The sequence below is a fragment of the Leiobunum rupestre genome, chromosome 3 (assembly GCF_980474605.1).
Source record: "Leiobunum rupestre chromosome 3, qqLeiRupe1.1.hap1, whole genome shotgun sequence".
NCBI lineage: Eukaryota > Metazoa > Arthropoda > Arachnida > Opiliones > Sclerosomatidae > Leiobunum > Leiobunum rupestre.
In genome coordinates this window covers 21848728-21864889 of record NC_143386.1, presented here as the reverse complement: position 1 = coordinate 21864889, position 16162 = coordinate 21848728, and the positions used below count along the sequence as shown (strand labels likewise).

The window sequence follows — 16162 nt, the reverse complement described above, 5'->3', positions numbered from 1 at the left end:
CCTTTTGAAATGAAATTGGGTAAATTGGGTAAAACCGAGAAAATTGGAGAAAATGCAATTAAATTAAGCTGAATGAGAACAAATTGGGTAAATGCGGATACCTTTTTTATTGTGAATAAATTTGGGTAAGTATATAAGCCGGAAGTTTACCGGTTTCGCCCTTTTGGGGCTCATCAGTACTGTGCAAGAACTCTGAACTTGGAACCAACTTTCTAACCCTTACGGCTCTAGAGATAGTTTCTGTTTGACCTTTAAGTCATGGTTCAAGGTCATCGAAATTTTCAAAGTAGGTTTCCCCCTACACACACTATGCGACCTAAGAATTTCATATTCATACGTAAAACTGTTTTTCAGATATTCGTCCTGGTCCATGTTTGAGTGGACACCCTGTTTATCATTCCAATGACTTAAATTATCAAAATCTCACTAGATTGTCATCGCTGTCATCTGTTAAAAATATTTTAACTAACTTCAATATCCTAATGGCCAAGGTCTTAGGCCAAGGAATAATATCAACATACGTGAAAAATAATTCCTTCATCAAAACAAGGTGCTCTTTTTTTAATATTCGCTAGGTCTACTTCAGAAATAACTAACGTTTTATACGTATTTGCATTAAACATAATCACGGCTAAGCCATTTTAAAAACTATTATAATATATTGAATATAAATATAATATATTATACATATGAAAGGGTTTATCACAAGTTCGCAACAGTTCATTCTAAATCCTTAACCCAATCATCTAAGTCTAGCAGGCAACAATTTGCTTTTCCCTCTGAGTGACGTGCCTCCCTCCAAAAAAACTGTATAACCTTTCCGGCGCTCTGCAAAGATCCGCTAGGGAGCATTGTCAATGAACTTTTTCGGATTTTCCTGCCTGCAAAACGTCCCTAGCGTTGATTAGTTCCATGCTACACTATAACCGTTTACCTCAACAAGTTTTTATGGAAAGGGAAACCGAAGAGATCGGGGAAAACCCGTTATAAAAATAGGGAGAAACTTGCAAACTTAACGCGGAAGGCGTGGTTCTGAGTTTTTACCCCGTGCCACTAGCAGGGATCGAATCCAGTTCCTTTTGCTGCTAGGCGAAAGTGCTAACCAATCCACCACCCCACTCCACATCAAATCAAATGAACCGATTTAAATAAAATAGGGTACACATTTTAAATTTTGGCTCCCATTGTGGCTTTCCAAATCTGTTATAGCTCTTTAGCTACGGCGAAAAATTTACAGTTAAGATAGTCAGTAATGACGCCAAGGAGTGATCAATACTATACAGAACGTAAATCCGTTCTTCCATCTTCTCCAAAGTTCGTCTGTTAAGCTTGACTTTGCGTTACCAAAGGAAAACAAGTTAGCAGACGAAAATGAAGAAATTTTGTCTACTAAAAATAAAGAAAGTTCGTCTGCAATGCTATCTTCTCCTAAGGCACCAACTTAAGCCTAATTCATCAAGCGACTTTTAAAGACATTTATTCTGGTGGCCGGGTTACAAAGCGTAATAGGTTGGTGGCAAGCTCTTCATGCCACGTGAGCCAACAGCTACCTACACAAGATATTACCGTTAACCTTAACAAGTTTTTATGGAAGGGAAAACCGAATAACTCGGGGGGAAAACCTTAAATCCCCTTAGTTCGTCTGCTAAGCTTGGTTTCGCGGTTCCATATTTATAGCTTTGCTTATATTGTTATAAACAAAAAGTTGTTCCTTTAAACAAAACAACATGTCCTATATTATATATAGTTTGATTTCCCGACTTTTATGACTTGTAAGAACCTTGCTCATAATATGATTTCGCGACTTTTAAGGGCTGTAAGAAACTTGCTCATAGTTTGATTTTACGGTTTTTATGGGCTGTAAGAACCTTGCTCATAGTTTAATTTCATGACTTTTAGGGGCTGTAAGAACCTTGCTCATAGTTTTATTTCATGACTTTTATGGGCTGTAAGAACCTTGCTCATAGTTTTATTTCATGACTTTTATGGGCTGTAAGAGCCTTGATCATAGTTTAATTTCATGACTTTTATGGGCTGTAAGAACGTTGCTCATAGTTTGATTTCATGACATTTATGGGCTGTAAGAACTTTGCTCATAATTTGATTTCACGACCTTTATGAAATGTATTTAGACCTTATTAGGTTCAGGGGTTATAACTTTTAAAGACCCTTAAATACGCACACTACTTCAAAACCAATGTTTTGCACCCATTTTGAAATCTATGATCAACTATTCCTGGTTTTCTTCGTACTCACCAAAATGTATTATCATTTTATTAATAGTTAGTGTAGGAAGCTGTTGGCTCGCATGGCATGAAGGCTTGCCACCACCCTCCTACGCATAGCAACCCAGCCACCGTAATTAAAGGCTTTAAAAGTTGCTTGATGACTTAGGCCTAAGGTCGTACATTGGGTATTAGCCTAACTGATGATTAATATTATAATTAATTCGCATTTTCTGAAATTTCCCTTTTCTTACACAGATTAATCTTCATTTTCCCCATAACTATTCGCAATTACCCACATTTCCCTATATTTACCAAAGTTTTCCCATATTCCGTGAAATTTTTGTATATTTAGCCAAATTTTAAACAATTTAAACAAATTTCCCTATTTTTAACAAATCTAATCTCAACTTTTTCGAATCAACCGAACTATTTTGAATTAACCCAATATATTCGCATTTCTATAGTTTTTTTCGCTTTTACCAAAATCTAATTGTATTTTCCCAATTTATTTGCATTTTTGAAAAATTCCTTGTACTTACCCAAACTTATTCGCATTTATCAAATGTGTCCACATATAACCAATTTGTTCGCATTTACCTAAAGGTATTTGCATTTTCTAAAAATTTCCCTGGATTTACATAACTTTACCTACATTTACCAATTTAATTTCAATAAGCCCATTTTTATTTAAATATAAATTTCCTATATTTACCCAAAAGAATTCGCACTTAGCCAATTTATTTGCATTTACTCAATTTTGTTCGCATTTACCAAAATATAATTGCGTTTTCTAAAATTTTCCTACATTTACCCTTTCAAAATTACTTAAAGGTCTACTAGAACACTGACTTGTGAGTTTGAACAAAATCAGTTAGCATCACCTCGGGTCGCCCCCCTGGTAGTAATATTAAAACGATAAAATTTTAATTTAGAGATTTGGTATTTGTAATGTCAGTTCAATTTCTTTAGATTGGGCTAATTTAACATCTTTTTTCAAAGTTACGCTTTTCATAACCATTCATATCATTTCTATACGCGACCATCTATTGTTTCATCTTTATATTCGAACAAGAAATATCACTCGATTTGAGCCATTTTATGTTAGTAAAAAATCCTTTGAACTTTTGAATACTGCAAAAATAATATACCAAATGCCTCGGACGCAAAATGATAATCTCAGTAGCTCACTTTTTCTAGCTTCAGTTATGGTTGTTTAAATATTTAAACCCTAAACTTATAAAACAGTACTATAAATTTCGTAGAAGGAACCGTATCTTTTAAAATATTATAAAAACAATTCATGTTTCTAGTCACGTGTTATATACGTCAACAAAGGCTAGCTAACCATTAAGAAGTAATGTTACATTTATTATTTACATTATTTAATAACGGATTTATCTCAGATTTCCATACATGTGCATTTTTGAGCGGTATTTGAGCGCTGATGTAAAAAAGACATTTAACCGCTCATCTCCGCTCCAAATAACTAAGCTGCTCACGAGAGCTGCCCATCTCTGCAGATTTCAAGTACCAATCTAGAAACACAGATTTTATTGAAAGTGACATCAATTCTGTAACTTAATAGGAAGTAAGGCTTTAAAAATTCATTATTTATTAGTGTGGATAATGTAACTCCGTTCAAAGAAGCTTTCGGTTTATCTTTTGCATTTTCACAACGTCAGAATTTGGGTTCTTATGTACTTACAATACGTTGACTTGTTTTTTCACTTTCAATTAGATTTCTGCCAACCGAAATATTTCTACTTTCAAAAGATTTTATGTCGCTTTTCCTAAAGAATACATAAACAAAATTAAGTTAAGTTTATCTTTACCATTTTACTATTGTATCAAACTTATTTGTGGTTCATTTTAAAATAATAAGATGAATCTAAAGAGTGTATAAAACAATTCGCAAGTGATAACCGTTTTAGTCAATTCCATACAAACAAAAAATTAAATAAAAGACAGTCCATTGGAAATAATGTTATAAAATGTATTTCTTGGTTTCATCGCAGTAACACCGATCAGTAAGTCTATTCGATATAGCTTTGGCGTGTGCGCAGATTCAGAGCAGATTTATTGAAGGTTTTTTGGTGTGAAAAGAAAATTGGAAATAAATAAAGATAATTTAGTGAAGCTAAACATTACTAAGTTTAAAAACTTAAGTTAAACTTTATATAAGCTCTTAGGTAAATGGCGTTAGAAAAATTTTATCGTAACTATCAAAAAAGCAATTCGTGATTAAGCTTTAATCAGCCCGTAGTAGATAACAACGCTTTAAGCCTTAAGGAAGATTTAATTCCAAAGTAATTGTAAACGTAATAGAAAGCTATAAAACATTTAGGTGTAGTGTTGAAAACGAGCAAATTTGTACATCAACTCCAGTTAATCCTAGTAAAATAAAGGGGCAGCTATTACTGAATAGTGACTGGCCAGATATTTTCAGAAATAAGATTATTGCTTTCATTTAAATTAAAATAATTTTGTTAATAAATCAATGTGTTTCAGATACCAGTTTTAAAGATGGACCTGAGCTAAATAGTATTTAAAATGAGACCACAAATCCTAATCCGTCAGCTATTCAAAAAATTTCCTTAGTTAATATTTATTATTGTGTCCTAAGGAAGTATAACCTCGACAACACCAGAAACTGCCTCGTAGCTCATGATGCGGCAATTGGACAGTTTCTGTATATTAAGTCTCTGTGAGATCCGATTGCTACAGAGTCTTCGCAGTCATTGATAATTGAGACTGTAATGTATGTGAAGGAGGATGCGAATGTGCAGTTGCGTAGGCAATTATGTTTTCAAATAAAATAGTATACAACATTAATGATTTAAATCATGTTAGAAAATCTGATACATGCAGCCATGTAATTGCATTGTTATACTCTTTCAGGGAAGATATAAGGAAAAAACCCCTGGTGATATTTGAGATAGCAAAAGGAATTTTGAATCAAATCCATTGGGGGAAATTTCACCGAATAGACTCAAACTTTACTCTTAGATATCACCGGTTGATAAACGTCGAAAGGATGAATGAAACGCTTTTGCCCTTAGACATCCCAATGATAAGTTATACGATCCCAAAAAAGTGAAATGATTTTTAAAGCTCTAATACAAATTGATCCTCAATCAAAGGTCGCGAAATTGTTATTTGAACAAAGCCCATTTCCAGTAATGCGATAAAAATATAGATGATTGTGCACTCTAAAAACATTACACTCAAAATGAATGCTTTAGTGTTCACGTGGCCGACACTGTGGCACCATGCTTTATCATTCAAATTTCAATATATTTTTGGCGTTCCCAATTGAAAGTTGAATTTTCGTTCACAATTGAGAGGTGAAGTATTCATTATTGAATTGTTATAGAATGTGGCTAAAACATTCATATTTGAAAGCTTTAGCTTTTAAATACGAATTCAGAGTTTCGCTTGCAACTATAAGACCCAGGAAAGCCATATTTTTATTTGGATAATACTAATATGGATGCATTTATATTTATGTTTTATTATTTTCGAGTTATTCACATTTGTTTTAGTTTAGAGTTTTAGTGAAATATTTTCACGGCCCGAACCTTTTTGGTCAATTGACCCTAGGGCGATTCGCGATCGGGGGAACTATGTTCGGCGCTTTAGGGGCACCGAGCCGTTTTTTACCCTTTTTAGTTTTTACAAAATTTACATTTCCCTACTTTGTTCTTTAATAATTAATTAAACTCATTGCACATAACTTATTTACTAATTTGTTTTTGTTATTTATCTCAATTCCCACGCATTCGCAAATTCATCGTACTCCTGATATCGCATTTTGTTTTGTGCTTGTTGCAGCCTACTCCCAGGGGCTAGAAGGCCACACTTTGAAGTTCTCCGGCGCTCTTTTAACCCTTCGTAGGAAAATGGGAAACAAACAGGCATATTTTTCCACTTACCCCCTACAACTCCTTAATATTTTTCCATAACCTTTTGAAACACGCTATAAAGATTAAAATGTTTTATGACGTAATATTTTTTAATTGTATATTTTTTCCGTTGTGCTATGTTTTTTTATTAAATCTTTTTGGGTATAAAACGTTTATCCAAAAAGTACCATTGGTTCAGTATGCAGTTCTAATCATTGCTGTTACAACTTTTTGATATTGTTCTTAAATTAAAATATATTAAACTTAAAAGTTGACTTCGTCTTAATCATTTCGTTTGACGTAGTGCTTTGCTGTTTTGACTTGTAATACTTCATCGAAATCTATCGTGGTGAGCGTTTGAATCATTTCTGTGTACTGCGCAGGCGCAAGTTCCCTATCTCATCCCTTCTCTTAAATTTGAAACCTTTATAAAGGCATGTATTTAAAAAGGTTAATTTCATCGCGTACATTAGGTGATATTGATTAGACCAGGTCAGGTTAAGTCACCTTACAGGCTCGAATTACCACGTCTTTTAAGCCGCGTTCGCACTATCGCGTGAATCTGGGTTTCGTGGTCAGCTTCTTTCAATTTCATGAGTGAAAAAATTTATTCAAACGGACTTAAACTGGGTTTAATGTTCTAGTTTCACCGTTTATTAAGGGGATGTTTGTAACTATTATCACCATTATAACATTTGTTAATAACTTCTGAATAAAAACACTGCTTTTTTCATAGAAGTGTGTTTCGTTGGCGAACCTTTCCAAAATTAAATATTTATTCAATCTTCGACTCATCTGCTCTTTTAAGGAACGTGAATAGAGATAATTTTGACATTTTCGTTTCAACTAAAATGATAATAATATACGGTAGTAAAGCGGATAATCGATAAATAATAAGTTAAATAATCTATTGATTGTGAAGTGAACATTACAAAAACGAACCCTTCAGTAATATTGCTGACCGATCTTCCACTATTCGTTGTAACAATGTTTTCATGTGATGATTGTGAACAATTTTCCGTCAAAGGTGTGTAGCTCAGTTCATTTCTGGATATAACTTCCGACGGGCCATTTCCAACTACAGTTCCATTCTCTATGACGTAAACTACATCGACATAGGGTAAAATTTCCAAGTTGTGAGTGACTAACACCCTCGTCTGTGAAATAAATATCAAATGTTTCTTAATAAAACATGAATGTTAAAGGGCATGCATGACTCGCCCCGCATACGTTTCTGTCAAATGCGCCAAATATTTTATCAGTGGGACGGAAAGCTCAAAATGAACTGATCGTTTTATCTTTGAAGCTAATGAAAGTTTTGTATCACGTAAATACAACCTATTTGCGTAAATCATATTTGTAATTAGACGTATTGGTATAAACTTAACATATCTGGTTTGTGCTCTTGTTTTTGATACAGATTGTGTCAAAAATTGGTCAGAACCAACAAGGGGAACAATAATAACTAAATTGCAATCTGATGCACTGTTGATATAATTTATTTTATCGAAAAATAGAAAGGTCAGAAATCAATGGTAGGTATAACCACCTGACCAATAGTTGAGCATGTTAGTATTCAGTTGTAACTTAATTCCTGTATTTTTAAATTAAAGTATTACAATAACCAAAAAAAACTAAAGTGAACTAGACCAAGGAAATATATTGGTCCGTTATCTAAATTTTTCTATCTCATATCAGAACAATACCAATTTTATGCATTAACCCCAAAAATCATGTATCGACGTATCCACTTTGCTAGAAACATTTAACGTTGCTACGACTGTAAAGCTAAGATATTAGATAAGTAAAAGGGCTTATCAAAAAGGTTATACGATATTTTTAAAGCTATTAACGTTTTTAAATTGATTCGCACGGAATGATTATTTATTGGATTTAGAATTATATGTTAAAGAAAAACACATTTTAAACGGCCAAAAATATTCCTTGCAACATAATTTAAATTTAAAGGATTTATTTTTTTATTAAATAAATAAAATTTTAGATTTATTTTAGATAAATTTAAAAGAAAATCAGAGGAAAAAATTGTATACAAATTATAATTTTTCTCTTTATTTTATAAAATTACTCCTACAATAGGATCAGGTAATAATATTTTCAAGGAATTTCAGATGATTACGTATTTTATGCGATTTAATCCAGCAGTATTTTTAAAACACATACCAAGGCTTTATTCATCAATGAATAAATAAAAATAGGTTGTAAATTGAGGATTAAAATGAATAAAAAAGTGCTTTAATTTTTTATATGAATATCCAATTATGAAAAAACTTTAATTTGATTTGGTGAAATTATTCTAGCTTATTAAAGAGAAGCGATAAAATATGTATTTACAAAACAAATCGGTTTTACTTTTATGTATTAATGTTTGGGCACATCAAATTAAAGAAAACGTTTCTTGTAATCCCGAACAAGATATTAAGATTAAAAATACTGGTTTTCTTTCTGAATATGATTTTATCTTATCTTCATTTTGTTTATTTCATCAAAAATATTTTAGGTCTCGTTGACAATTGAAATTTACCTTATCTTTTAGTAATCCGTTCGGTCCGATCACATTCGCGAAGATGTGCTTTGCCGTGTGGGAGTCCACAGCGCCGAGAGGGTCGTCCAACAGGTAAATGTCTCTGTCCAAGTAGAGCGCCCTGGCTAAGCTCACTCTCTGCTTCTGACCACCACTTAAGTTGATGCCCTTCAGAAGCGTAAACAATCAGTTAATAGAAAAGGTGTTATTTACAGAAGTTTAAATTTATCCTCCAAACAAATATAAGTCTTCTAGAAATTAGCCCCACTGTATTTAATAATAATAATAATAATCAGCTAGGCTAATACCCAAGGCACCACCTTAGGCCTAAGTCATCAAGCAACTTTTAAAGCCATTAATTCAGGTGGCTGGGTAACAATGTGTAGGAGGGTGGTAGCAAGCCCTTCACGCCACGCGAGCGAACAGCTCTCTACACTAAAAATTACCGTTAACCTCCACAAGTTTTTATAGAAGCGGAAACCGAAGAACTCGGGGGAAGATCCCTTAAACCATTGGGGAGAGAACTTGCAAACTAAACTCAGAAGGAGTTGTTCCGAGTTTCCACCCAGTGCCACAAGCTGGGTTCGAACCCGGCTCCTCTCGCTGTGAGGCGAAAGTGCTAACTACTCCACCACCCCACCCGAATAAACCCAAAAAAAAACTGAAATTTTTAAATTTTAAAGATTTACTTTCTCCCCAATTTCAGTTTCGTCGAAGGCTGGCAATGTGTCGATGTCGTCCTTTAACGCGCAAGCTTCGATGATTCTTTCGTATTTGTGAGGCTCACAGTGGTCATGAAAAATAACGTTTTTTTTTAGTGTTTGATTTTGGATCCACGCTTGTTGAGGGACATAAGCTACGGAACCCTAAAGAGAAGAATCGTTTTAAACAAAGAACAAAATCTTACATGGAAATATTTTACTAACTAAATTTAAATCTGGTATGGCAATAAGACAAAGTGGAATCTTGTACAAATGAAATTTTTACCTGACATATTACCTGCCTCTATTCTTTAGTTAGTATCTTCGTGAGAAATTTCCCCAACAGTGCGTGAGTAGGGTTTCCTCTACCCTCCAAACCAAGTTTCCTCTACCCTCCAAACCAAGTTTCCTCTACCCTCCAAACCAAGTTTCCTCTACCCTCCAAACCAAGTTTCCTCTACCCGCCAAACCAAGTTTCCTCTACCCGCCAAACCAAGTTTCCTCTATCCGCCAAACCAAGTTTCCTCTACCCGCCAAACCAAGTTTCCTCTACCCGCCAAACCAAGTTTCCTCTACCCGCCAAACCAAGTTTCCTCTACCCGCCAAACCATGTTTCCTCTACCCGCCAAACCAAGTTTCCCCTACCCTCCAAACCAAGTTTCCTCTACCCTCCAAACCAAGTTTCCTCAACCCAATTCCGTTTCATTTTTAATCTATATTACTGCTTAACCTCTACACTGTGCGCGCGTTTCAGCTCTGTCAGATAAATAGGGGGTGCAATTTCCCCCATTTCCAATTATGGCGTTGATTTATGCACTCTTGTTATTACCCAACTGAGAGACTTAAAAGTTTAATTTCTTTAATAAAATACGTATTTACGTTACCTCTAATGGCGTGCCAGGTTTCGGTGCCCTAGAATAATAAGGGGCCGTTGGACGACGCGTAAGGCCAGGCACCCACTGCTCTTCGTAACGTCTCCGTCCTAGCTTTCACAAGCCTTTGCTTCGTAACGGAGACAATGCCTTGTGGAAGGCAGGACGGATACGAAGCGGAGAGCCAGTGGGCGCCTAGCCTTATACACATTACCGCTAATGTTAGTTTTTGCCTCACGCAGAGTAAGGAAGTTCCCAAAACATTTCCCGGAGAATGCGTTATTAATAGATCATTTTCTATGAAATTTGAGATACTTAGAATACATATATAGAGGCTGAAGTCTGACGCTATGCTTAACCCTTTTAACACGTGACAGGACTTATGGAAAACTTAAAGGTTTATTACATCGATGTGGAACTATTATTACGGATTTGGCCGAATTGTTCTTTATGAGCTCGCCGTTGTGAGGTGGAATCGGGATGTAATAAAAATTACAGATTCAACTTTAATAAGAGCAATACGTGGAAATATATTATTTACTAGCAAACAACGAAACTATTCACCCATTAGCTTGATAAAATAGAAAATATGTAAGTAGAAGGAAAGTGAGGGTGTGGCATCGATCCCGGGTTCGGGTTTGGGTTCGGGATCGAAATCCGGGATTTAAGGGATGAAATGGGGGTAAAATCATCGAAAAGTCAATGTATTTAGGGTATTTCTCGCGACGATTTGTTTTCCCGTATATCAACATATTGTGTCCAGGCCAACTTGTTCATTTATCTACGCTTATCTCGAAAGATACTTGAACGTATATCTTATCAAGTTTTATCGTACGGAATAAGTTGAAATGATGTAAAAATTGATAACCTAGGCGGCGCGTGCGCAGATTCCCCGGGAGGCGCGGTTAATTTGAATTGAAGTGTTTTGACGTCATGGAATATTTGTTGTTAAAGTAGAATGGAAATATTTTTAAACTTCATTTTAATAGCATTAACGCGTAAGTAGTACTTAAATATGCTTAACACTTGAACCTATCTCACGAGTATTTCAAACGAATATTTTAAGTATGAGAAACGTATTGTTCTCAAATGATACTTGAATATACTATAAAAGAGGTTGTATAGCGTTGTAGGAGGTCATTCCACGGTTAACTGCGGTAGCTATATTCAAGATGCCTAAAGCCCAACATATTTGCCCTACGTGCGCGAAAAGTTTCACTACCAAGTCCTCCTTAAATCGGCATGTTAGAGAAGTACACGGTGATAGACATACGTTTGTCTGTGAAGTATGTGGTAAGAATGTTGCTAGATTGGAACATTTCAAGAGCCATCAACGAACTCATGACTTGAACGCACCCGGCCCTTCCGAACCCATGGACCTGTCTCGCACACCGTCACCAATGCAACGTTCGCTAGCATCTTTCCGTCCACCATCGCCATACCGTCCACCTTCACCTAGTCTGCTTCAAGAAATTCAACTGGAATCTATCCAACCATCTACAGCGGATTTACCCAACAACCCAACGCCATCACCTGTTCCCGCCTCATCAATACTTGATGAAACACCACCAGCATCTCCAAGTATGGTCCAGGCCTTGAATGATACGTTAGCATCTATCCGTTACAATGCTGAAGACTATGATATTGATGCGGGGATGTTTATCGGACGTTACCGAGCCGCTTTCAGTAAATTTCTAATGGAAAGACTCACCAGTAAACGTGGAATTAAATGGTTCCTACTCGTAAGATCTGTTTATATGAGACCTTTAGGGGGTGAGGAACAAAGAGCGGAAGTACGACCCTATTTCCGGAGCACTATGCAAACAACATTAACGCCCGATGTCATTGAAAGCCAGCTGAATGAATGTCTTGAAACAATACAGTCAGCAGCGGAAAACTTTGAAGCGACAGGTATGTACTAAAATTTATAAGTTATATTTTGAACTAAAACATTATATTTTTGATAGGATCGGGTTGGGTAATTGACCGTGTTCTGTATGTAGAATTAAATGTAGCATCTTACCAACCGTTGCGAGGGTCATCGTATATGGAACTACCTGAAAAACTATCTCGACGTCACGCGATTCTTAATATTAGAAACGAAAATGACGAGAAATGTTTTCTCTGGTCAATTCTCGCTAAACTTCACCCAGTTCCTCGGACTCAAAACGCTAATCGTGTTTCCAAATATACACCTTATGAAAATGAACTTGATACCAGTGATATATCTTTTCCTTTCAAATTAAACGCTACGGAACTTAAAAAATTTGAATTAATGAATAATTTATCAATATCTGTGTTCGGCTTTTCGGGAGACATATTCCCCCTTTACGTAAGCGCTAACAAGTGTTGTAAGGAAAGGGAGGTTGATTTGCTATACATCACCGACGAAACTAAAGATATTGACGATGGGAATAGACATTACTGTCTTATACGAGACCTAGGAAAACTGCTACAGCATCTAACAAAACACAGAAATACAAGTTATTATTGCAGGTAATTTAGTTTCCAATATATTAGTTTGAAATATACTAATTATTTTCTGTATTAGAATGTGTCTTCACCGATTCAGTGGAAGCAACGCTGAACAGCGACGTGATGCGCATATCGAAGAATGCGCCACTCACGGCGTCCAAAAAACAGTTTTCCCTACTAAGAAGAAGACGGTTTATTTTGATAAATATGAGTGGACAGAAAAGGTAAAAATAAAAATTATTTAATTTAACTCTTAATGAAATGAAATTATTAGGTGCAGTATGTATTTTACGCCGATTTTGAAGCAATCCTACCGAGAGTTCAAGGATGTGATCTAGATCCCGATATAAATACCAGCAAAGTAAACATGCACATCAGCTGCGCGTATTCGTGGGTGTTTGTTGGACCTGACGGTAAGTTATTTGACAAAATTCCCTTTTAGATATATTACAATAGGATACTTATAGGTGTACCTGTTCGAACCGATTGCTATCGAGGACAAGATGCAACTCGAAGATTTCTGGAGTCTATTCTGGAATTAGAGAAGGAGTTGATGGAACTCATTGAGACAAATGTACCAATGATTATTACCCCGGAGGAGGAGGAACAGTTTCAAGCTGCTACGCATTGCTACATTTGTCAGAAGCAGCTAAATCAGGGAAATATGCCCGCTGTTCGAGATCATTGCCATTTCAGCGGCAAATATAGGGGGCCAGCGCATAACGTCTGTAATCTTCAAAAGAAAGTTCCAGAATTTATCCCTATTTTCCTTCATAACCTTAGCAGGTGAATTTATTAAGTTAATTAACCAGGAAATAAACCTAATAATAATAAATCTTCATAGATACGATTTACATCTTATATGTCAGGAGATTGGTCATTTTAAGGAACAGACACTTGACTGTATTCCTTCCACTAGCGAAAATTATATTTCGCTGAAACTAGGTAAAATATATTTAATTATGAATTTAACCTTAACATTAATTTTATTGTTTTTTAGGGAGATTTCGGTTTTTAGACTCTTATCGATTTCTAAGTGATAGCCTCGATGCTCTAGTATCTAATCTCGTTTTGGAAGGAGCCAGTAAATTCCAGATTGTTAAGAAATATTTTGAAAGTGAGAAAGTTCAACTGCTTTTGCGGAAGGGGGTCTACCCATACGAGTATATGGACGATGAAAAGAAATTTGACGAGACGATGCTGCCACCTAGAGAAGCGTTTTTCAGTTCATTGAAAAATCAAAATATTTTAGAATCTGATTATTTACACGCCCAAAATGTTTGGACAGCGTTTAATATTCAAACATTAGGTAAAATTACTATAGTATAAATATTTCAAATCTCTTAACCTCGGTTTTCGTAGGGGAATACACCGACTTCTATGTGAAAAGCGATGCGTTGCTCTTAGCCGACGTTTTTGAAAATTTTAGAACATTATCTATAACCCATTATAAATTAGATCCCGCTCACGCTTACACCGCACCAGGTTTAGCCTGGCAAGCAGCTTTGAAGATGACCGATGTTCGCCTCGATCTCATACTTGATATAGATCAACACTTATTTATTGAAAAGGGTAACGCTTTTGTGATATTTTAAATATTATTGTATTTACATTGAATTTTTAGGGATTCGAGGCGGTGTTTCAATGATCTCAACTCGTTATTCTGAAGCGAATAACAAATATATGGCCGACACATATGATTCGTCTAAAGAGAGCAGTTATATATGCTATTTAGGTAATTTACATTTTTAAAAAAATAAATAATTTTTTTTATTTTTATTTTTTTATTTTTATTATTTTAATTTTAATTATATTAATTAACTTAATTTAACTTAATTGAAGATGCTAATAATTTGTACGGTGCTGTTATGTGTGAACCACTACCGCTAGGCGACTTCCAGTGGGTTCAGGAGGATGATTTGCAAACACTCAGTGAAAATATTCTGAGTATTCCCAATAACGTTGAAAACGGATACATTTTAGAGGTAAATAACAAGTGTTATAATTATTGAATTATATTTTTAAAGAATTGTTTCCTTTGCAGGTGGATCTTGAATATCCTCCAGAGTTGCATGACTTACATAACGATCTCCCAGTAGCGGCGGAATCTAAAGTTATTACACATGATATGCTATCTCCATACTCCAAAGATCTCTTAGGAAAATTAAATATTAAGGAGAATCAAAGTCTACCAAAACTTCTTCCTAATTTAAATAATAAAGAGAAATACATAGTACATTACCGCAATTTAAAATATTATGTAGAATTAGGTTTGAAAATAACCAAGGTTCATCGAGCTCTAACCTTCACTCAAGGAAAATGGTTAGAAAAATATGTTAGATTCAACACTGAACAGAGGAAATTATCCAAGAGTTCATTTGAAAAGAATTTCTGGAAACTAATGGTTAACTCTGTTTTCGGGTAAATCAATTTAAATAATTTATTGCTGTTTTTTCCCTTACTTCATTTAATTCTTTAGAAAAACAATGGAAAATTTACGGAAGCATATAAATTTCGAGTTGATTCATAAACCAGAAAGAATGTTAAAAGTTACAAGTTCCCCGCAGTTTGAACACTTTACCATCTTTAATGAAGAGTTAGCCGGCGCTCATAAGAAGAGAGCTAAAATTGTTCTTAACCGGCCTATATTTACCGGATTCACCATTCTAGATTTATCCAAGGAGCTCATGTATCGGTTCCATTATGGATTCATAAAAAATACGTACGGGGACAAAGCATCACTATTATTTACAGACACTGGTAATTTAATTTAATATGCATTTTTTATTTAAATAGTACTAATATATAAAATATTTACAGACAGTTTAACGTACAACATTAAGACGGATGATGTTTATAAAGACTTTGAAGTTCATAAAAACCGCTTTGACTTCTCTGATTATCCACCTTCGCATTTCCTTCATTCTAATCAGAATAAAAAAGCTCTCGGTTATTTTAAAGACGAGACAAATTCGCAGTTAATTCAAAGCTTTGTAGGACTTCGTCCAAAGCTTTATTCTATTAAATTGTACGGGGAGTCTAAGACCGCTGAAGAGATAGAAAAGGAGTTGCGATTGGGGAAATCTTTAGAGTCAATTTTAAACCATAAAAAGGTTTGTAAGGGCGTTGCCATGAACGTTATTAGAAACGTCATCCGCCACGAAGACTATGAACGTTGTCTTTTTAATCAAGAAACCATGTCAGCCGAGATGATGCGTATAGCTAGTTTCAAGCATGAACTATTTACTATAAATACTAGAAAACTTTGTTTATCACCAAATGATGATAAGAGATACATTCTACCCTGCGGGGTTCGTACATTAGCGCACGGTCATAAAGATATTGAAAAATTATAATGAATGCTTGTATTTATGTATATATAAAAAAAAAACTGCTATTGCTATAAATTGTAAAAAATTATTTTATTGAATACATTTTGCAC

General features: G+C 34.9%; 2 protein-coding genes across 2 annotated transcripts in view; one reads left to right on the top strand and one right to left on the bottom strand.

The window, feature by feature from the left end:
• The window catches only part of LOC149949807 (ATP-binding cassette sub-family C member 1-like), an 85005-nt gene that overhangs the window by 8475 nt on the left and 60368 nt on the right, over window positions 1-16162 (bottom strand). Inside the window, exons 16-18 of the mRNA XM_090169507.1 lie at window positions 9362-9538; window positions 8673-8840; window positions 7093-7287 (exon numbers count right to left, since the gene is read on the bottom strand). Of these exons, the coding sequence (XP_090025633.1) occupies window positions 7093-7287; window positions 8673-8840; window positions 9362-9538 (540 nt within the window). The remainder of the gene's footprint in view (window positions 1-7092; window positions 7288-8672; window positions 8841-9361; window positions 9539-16162) is intronic.
• Window positions 10878-15072, top strand: LOC149949809 (uncharacterized). Its single transcript, XM_090169065.1, has 12 exons — window positions 10878-12156; window positions 12213-12741; window positions 12797-12944; window positions 12995-13133; window positions 13188-13506; window positions 13565-13665; window positions 13721-14029; window positions 14083-14292; window positions 14345-14455; window positions 14563-14705; window positions 14765-15007; window positions 15061-15072. The coding sequence occupies exons 1-12, from the start codon at window positions 11418-11420 to the stop codon at window positions 15070-15072; spliced, it is 3003 nt and encodes a 1000-aa protein (XP_090025191.1). The 5' UTR covers window positions 10878-11417.

What these genes read in the sequence shown, in the direction of transcription:
- LOC149949809 (XM_090169065.1), top strand. Translation starts at nt 11,418, where the DNA reads ATGCCTAAAGCCCAACATATTTGCCCTACGTGCGCGAAAAGTTTCACT. An exon ending in TTATATTTCGCTGAAACTAG is followed by an intron (nt 13,666 to 13,720) that starts GTAAAATATATT and finishes ATTGTTTTTTAG; the next exon opens with GGAGATTTCGGTTTTTAGAC. An exon ending in CAGTTATATATGCTATTTAG is followed by an intron (nt 14,456 to 14,562) that starts GTAATTTACATT and finishes ACTTAATTGAAG; the next exon opens with ATGCTAATAATTTGTACGGT.